The 4,767-nt window shown below is 63.3% G+C and overlaps 2 protein-coding genes across 2 annotated transcripts in view; both read left to right on the forward strand.

Moving 5' to 3' along the window:
• Positions 1-3,526, forward strand: part of METRN (meteorin, glial cell differentiation regulator) — a 3,668-nt gene extending 142 nt beyond the window's left edge. The window contains exons 2-4 of the mRNA XM_029949066.1: positions 7-232; positions 1,020-1,079; positions 1,163-3,526. Coding sequence (XP_029804926.1) covers positions 7-232; positions 1,020-1,079; positions 1,163-1,461 — 585 coding nt within the window. The 3' untranslated portion in view covers positions 1,462-3,526. The remainder of the gene's footprint in view (positions 1-6; positions 233-1,019; positions 1,080-1,162) is intronic.
• ANTKMT (adenine nucleotide translocase lysine methyltransferase) overlaps positions 2,597-4,767 on the forward strand; it is a 3,361-nt gene continuing 1,190 nt past the window's right edge. Inside the window, exons 1-4 of the mRNA XM_029949085.1 lie at positions 2,597-2,600; positions 3,031-3,135; positions 3,819-3,869; positions 4,343-4,758. Coding sequence (XP_029804945.1) covers positions 2,597-2,600; positions 3,031-3,135; positions 3,819-3,869; positions 4,343-4,758 — 576 coding nt within the window. The remainder of the gene's footprint in view (positions 2,601-3,030; positions 3,136-3,818; positions 3,870-4,342; positions 4,759-4,767) is intronic.

Consider the following 4,767-nt stretch of genomic DNA (forward strand, 5'->3'; position numbering starts at 1 on the left):
GCCCAGGTCTTCGCGGAGCGGGCCGGCGGCGCCCTGGAGCTGCTGCTGGCCGAGGGCTCGGGCCCGGCGGGAGGCCGGTGCGTGCGCTGGGGTCCCCGGGAGCGCCGGGCCCTCTTCCTGCAGGCCACCCCGCACCCGGACATCAGCCGCCGCGTGGCTTCCTTCCGCTTCGAGATGCATGAGGACAGGTATCCAGAACTGCCTCCGCAGGCCCACGGTCTTGGTGCCGATGGTGAGTGATGAGCTGGGTCGGGGTGTGCCTGTCGCCCACTGTACCGAGAGGGAAACTGAGGCGTGAGAGCTAAGTGGGTTGTCAAAGGCCACACAGCTATGGAGGACAGGTTGAAGCATCGGCAAAAGGAGGCGGGCAATCCCTCAAGATTCAGCTTAGGGAAAGAACTAGCAGTGAGCAGAGTGGGGGGAAAGAGAGGTCCCTGAGGGGTTGGGGGAGGGGGTGACATGAGACAGAATCAAAGCCTCCAGCCAAAGCTGTCCAGGGCTCCCTGGCCCCGCAGTGACCTTCCTCCCCTCCCCCCGTCCAGTACAACAAAAAGTCCAGTGTGCGCCTGGTCACCATGGAGACGCTGCCTTGCCTCCCGGCAGGGCACCAGGCCCAGCTCTTTACTCTCCTAGAACTTGAAGCCTGACCCCACCCCCACCCCGCCCCAGGCCGGCTACTCCAAAGCCCTCGGTAACCTCCTGCCTCCCACCCAGGTTGGGCTGGTGTCTTTGGGCCACAGGAGGCAGCTCTGGGAGGCCGCAGGGGTGCCCGCATGCACATGTAAGATGGGTGTAGGCGAGTGTGCCCCCGTACTGGGCACGGCCCCAGGCCCACGTCTGTGCATGCACAAGCGTGTGAGGTGTGTGTGCCCACCCACTCCCTCACGTCCCCCGTTGCCATCAGGCCATGGGGGGGTGTCTGGTGGCCTGCCCTCTCCCTCCTGCCCCTAGCTGGCCGGAGGCCGAGGGCAGCCCAGCAGAGGGCAGGACCCACAGTCAGCATCTCCCCTTCATGCTAGGGGTCTGCAGACCCTGCAGTGACACTGAGCTCCTGCTGACTGTGTGCACCAGTGACTTTGGTGAGTGTCCCCGCCATGGGGGGGGGGTTGGGGGCTGGTGTAGGCCGTGCCCTGCAAGCCACTGGCAGCACGTCTCCTCGCAGTGATCCATGGAACCATCCTCGGGGTTGCCCACAACACGGAGCTGCAGGAATCGGTTATCACGGTGGCAGCTGCCCGTGTCCTCCGCCAGACACGGCCGCTGTTCCGGGCCGGGGAGGCCTCCATCCACACCCTGCTGCGCTGCGGCGTCCGTCCCGGCCCCGGGGCCTTCCTCTTCATGGGCTGGAGCCGCTTTAGTGAGGCCTGGCTGGGCTGTGCACCCCGCTTCCAGGAATTCAGCCGTGCCTATGCAGCCGCGCGTGCCAACCACCTCCACCCCTGTGAGGTGGCACTGGACTGAGGGGCCCGGGAGCAGGGCACTGGGGAGGCACTGGGAGAGGGGGGGTGGGGAGGGGGAGCCTCCTCGTTGTCCCAGCTGCTTCTGAGGCGATAGCGATAACCAATAAGAACACTGATGTCATTCGCCAGCGTAGATGGAGTGTCCCATGCCTGAGCCTGGCCCATCTAAGCCCCTGCAGCCCCACGGCTCCGATTTCTGCTTCCGAGTAGGACGCTGAGGCTCTGGGCAGTGGCACCTCATCGAAGGTCACCCAGCTAGTGAGTGGGAGAGGGGTCCGTGCCCCAGCCTTGAAGGGGAGCTGCTGCTTGGGGTGGGGGGAAAGCAGGGACCCTCCCTTCCACATGCGCCTCAACTCTGCTGCTCCGACCTTTGACGCCAGGTGCTTCTGTAACAGAACGGCAGTGGAGAAAGGGCTGTAACTCCCCAGGTCTGAGGGGGGAGGAGTCCTCTACTGGGGGCAGGGGGCAGGCCGAGGACAGCAGTCCTAGCCTGTGAGGGAAGGCGCTGCAATCGGCAGGATGCCAGACTTCCTTCTATGGTCCCTTGGGAGCCCAGCAGCGTCATCCTGGCCCTGTCTGATCCTGGGGGAATATGGGCCCCTCTGTCCTGAGGGCCCTGAGACCCTGACATGGCTCATCCTCATGGGGGTAGGGTCTCCCCTGCAGGGTCAGGCAGGTTGCCCGTTTCTGGGGGGCAGGGTGATACAGTGGGGTCTCTAAGGACCGTTGCTCGCCACTGGCCCCATCGTTGCTGCCTCCGCCTTCCTCCTCAGCCACATGAAAAGCCAGTGCAGTCTGGGACAAAGCCCGGAAGGGGGATGGATGCCCCTGGGGTGGGGGTGCACGCAAGGGTTCCTGAACCCGGATGGGCTGACTCTGCTCCCTCCAGTCCCACGTTCCTGAGAGAGCCAGAGCACAGGTTTGGGGTGAGGGGAGCACCTGGACCAATAGGCTGAACCCCAGAAACAGCTTCCCATCCTCACCTGCCAGTCCGCAGTGCGGAAGGAACTGACGGTGGGCATGGACGCCCGAGGCCACATCATCTTTCCGGCAGGAACTGAGACTAGAAGAGGGGCCCGGCCAGTCTGTGCAGGGCCCAGACACAGGGCGCCTTCCTCCAGATCTGGCTGCCAGTTATGGGTAGGGGAGGCAGGTTCCCAGGGGTCTGTACCCGCCTGTTCCTCCTGGGGCTCACTGCTTCCTTCTCCCCAAACTCCCAACCATGGGGTGTTCGGGGTCACACACTAGACCTCTCGTCTCCCTTGATATTCCCTCACTGCAGAGCTGGACCAGACTTGTGGCTTTAAACACCATCGATGTGCTGATGACCCTACATTTTGATCTCCAGCATGGACCTCTCCCCTGGGCCTCAGGCTATTGTATCCCTGTCTGCCCCCTCCCCCTCACCAAAGAGCATCTTAGTGAAGACCAAGGAGGAAGAGATGGGGATACTCTCCTCCTGCTCTCTGTCGTGAGCTTTTGGCTCTGTCTGGGCCCCAAGGACGGCTTTCTCTCCAAGGCTATCCTTACTGTTGGCATCTGTCCTGATTTTCTGGTCACCTGCCCACAGCATTTCATCAGAAGGAGGCGGACCCTGGCCACACCCAGGAGTCACTGTGGACTGCCTCCCAGACCACGTGTCCACAAAAACGCAGGGCAGGGCAGCTGCTCTGGGGTGAGCCTTTAGTTGGATACTGGTCCCTACGTACCTGTCCCAGGACGTGCCGGAGCCTCCCATGCACACACCCTGTGCAGAGAAAGTGCTAACTTTGCAACTAGTTTTCTTTTCATAAGGTGAAGAAAGGGCGGAATTGGGTATGGCTGACAGGGCTAAAGGAGCCCTAGGGTTCTCCAGGTCGTGCCTCAAAGTCTTGGGCCAGGGGCTTCATGCCTGCCCTGGAGTGGGGAAGACAAGGGGAAATGGTGTGGGTGAGCATGTATGTGGGGGCTGTGGGCTAAGGGAGCTGGCCTGCGGGGCACCTCTGGGCATGTGCACTCACACAAGCGTGCACCCAGCTGCCGAGGAGCAGAGCACCCGAGTAAACACGAGTTGTGGGCTGTGTGCACGGGGTCTGGTGACGTGCATTTATTGAGTCAACAGCTTTCACTGAGTGCCTTCTAGGTGCCAGGGGCTGCCCTAAGAATAGTGCAAGGAACAAAACACACAAGGGTGGGGTGCTGTATAAGCACCCCAACAGTCTAGAGCCCAGTGCACACACTTTCTGGGGAGCACCCAGTGACACTCCCACAGGAGACAAGATCCTGTGAGCCAGGTGGGGCCAACCCCCTTCCCCAGGACTCATTTCTGGGAATCAGGGCACCGGGGTCTCCTGTCATCCACAGACACCTGTTTTTCAGGACTGGGGCCAGTTGAGGACAAGTACAGGCAGGCATGTGAGCAGTCTGTAGGTGAGCGTGGGGGAAGGGATCTTGGGCATGTTTATCCTGTCTGAAGCTGAGGCTAGTGACCAGTGCCCCGGGTGGCCTGGGAGCCCGGCCAGGACCTGTGTACATCTGACCGAGTCCCTCACATTCGTGAGACACCTCGCCCAGCCTCAAGATGGGATGAGGAGGAGGTCCTGGCTCTGTCACCTGACAGGCGCTCTGCTCCCCTATTTGTTTCTCCCACCCCCAGGCTTTGCCAGGTCACCTCTGGGAACTCAGTATTTTTTGTGACGTTTTTGGAGAAGGAAGGTGGTCTCCCCAGCTCTTGGGGCTCTTTCCTCCACCCCCGTGGCTGGGCCTCATATCTGGCTCTCCTGCGGCCACGTTCACAGCGAACACCTGCGTGCTCGGGTCAGCGAGCTCTCCAGCTCCGCCCAGCTCTCAGCTGCCTCCCCAGTTCCCGCCGCAGCCCTTCCCCTCGTGGCCACCGGCCTAAGTGCTTTCGGCTGCGGTGCGGGCGGGAGGGTGTCCTCCCTGCGTCCGCCCCCGGGCTTGGCCGGCCTTCGGGCTGTCACGGTGGGCGGGACCCCCGCCTGTCTCTCTGAGACAGCCTTGCGGCCGGAGCCACCCCACGCCCCGGAGTTCCCTTCGTGCCAAAGCTCCATGGCCGTCCCCCAACCCGGCTCCGGCCACGCCAGCACTGGCCGCGTCGCGTGTCCCTGCGCGGGAACTGGTGGACCAAAGGGGCAGCGGTGGGTCCCTGCGTGCGCAGGCTAGGCCGGTGGCCTCAGGTTTCCAGCAGAACCCGAGCCCCGCGGGAAGGGCCCCGGACCGCGGCCGAAGGCCACTGGACGGCCGCTTCCGGCGCTCCGCCACGACCTCCGCCCGCACTTCCGGCGCCCCGCCACTTCCGGTAGGCGCC

The sequence above is a fragment of the Suricata suricatta genome, chromosome 8 (genome assembly GCF_006229205.1).
Source record: "Suricata suricatta isolate VVHF042 chromosome 8, meerkat_22Aug2017_6uvM2_HiC, whole genome shotgun sequence".
Lineage (NCBI taxonomy): Eukaryota > Metazoa > Chordata > Mammalia > Carnivora > Herpestidae > Suricata > Suricata suricatta.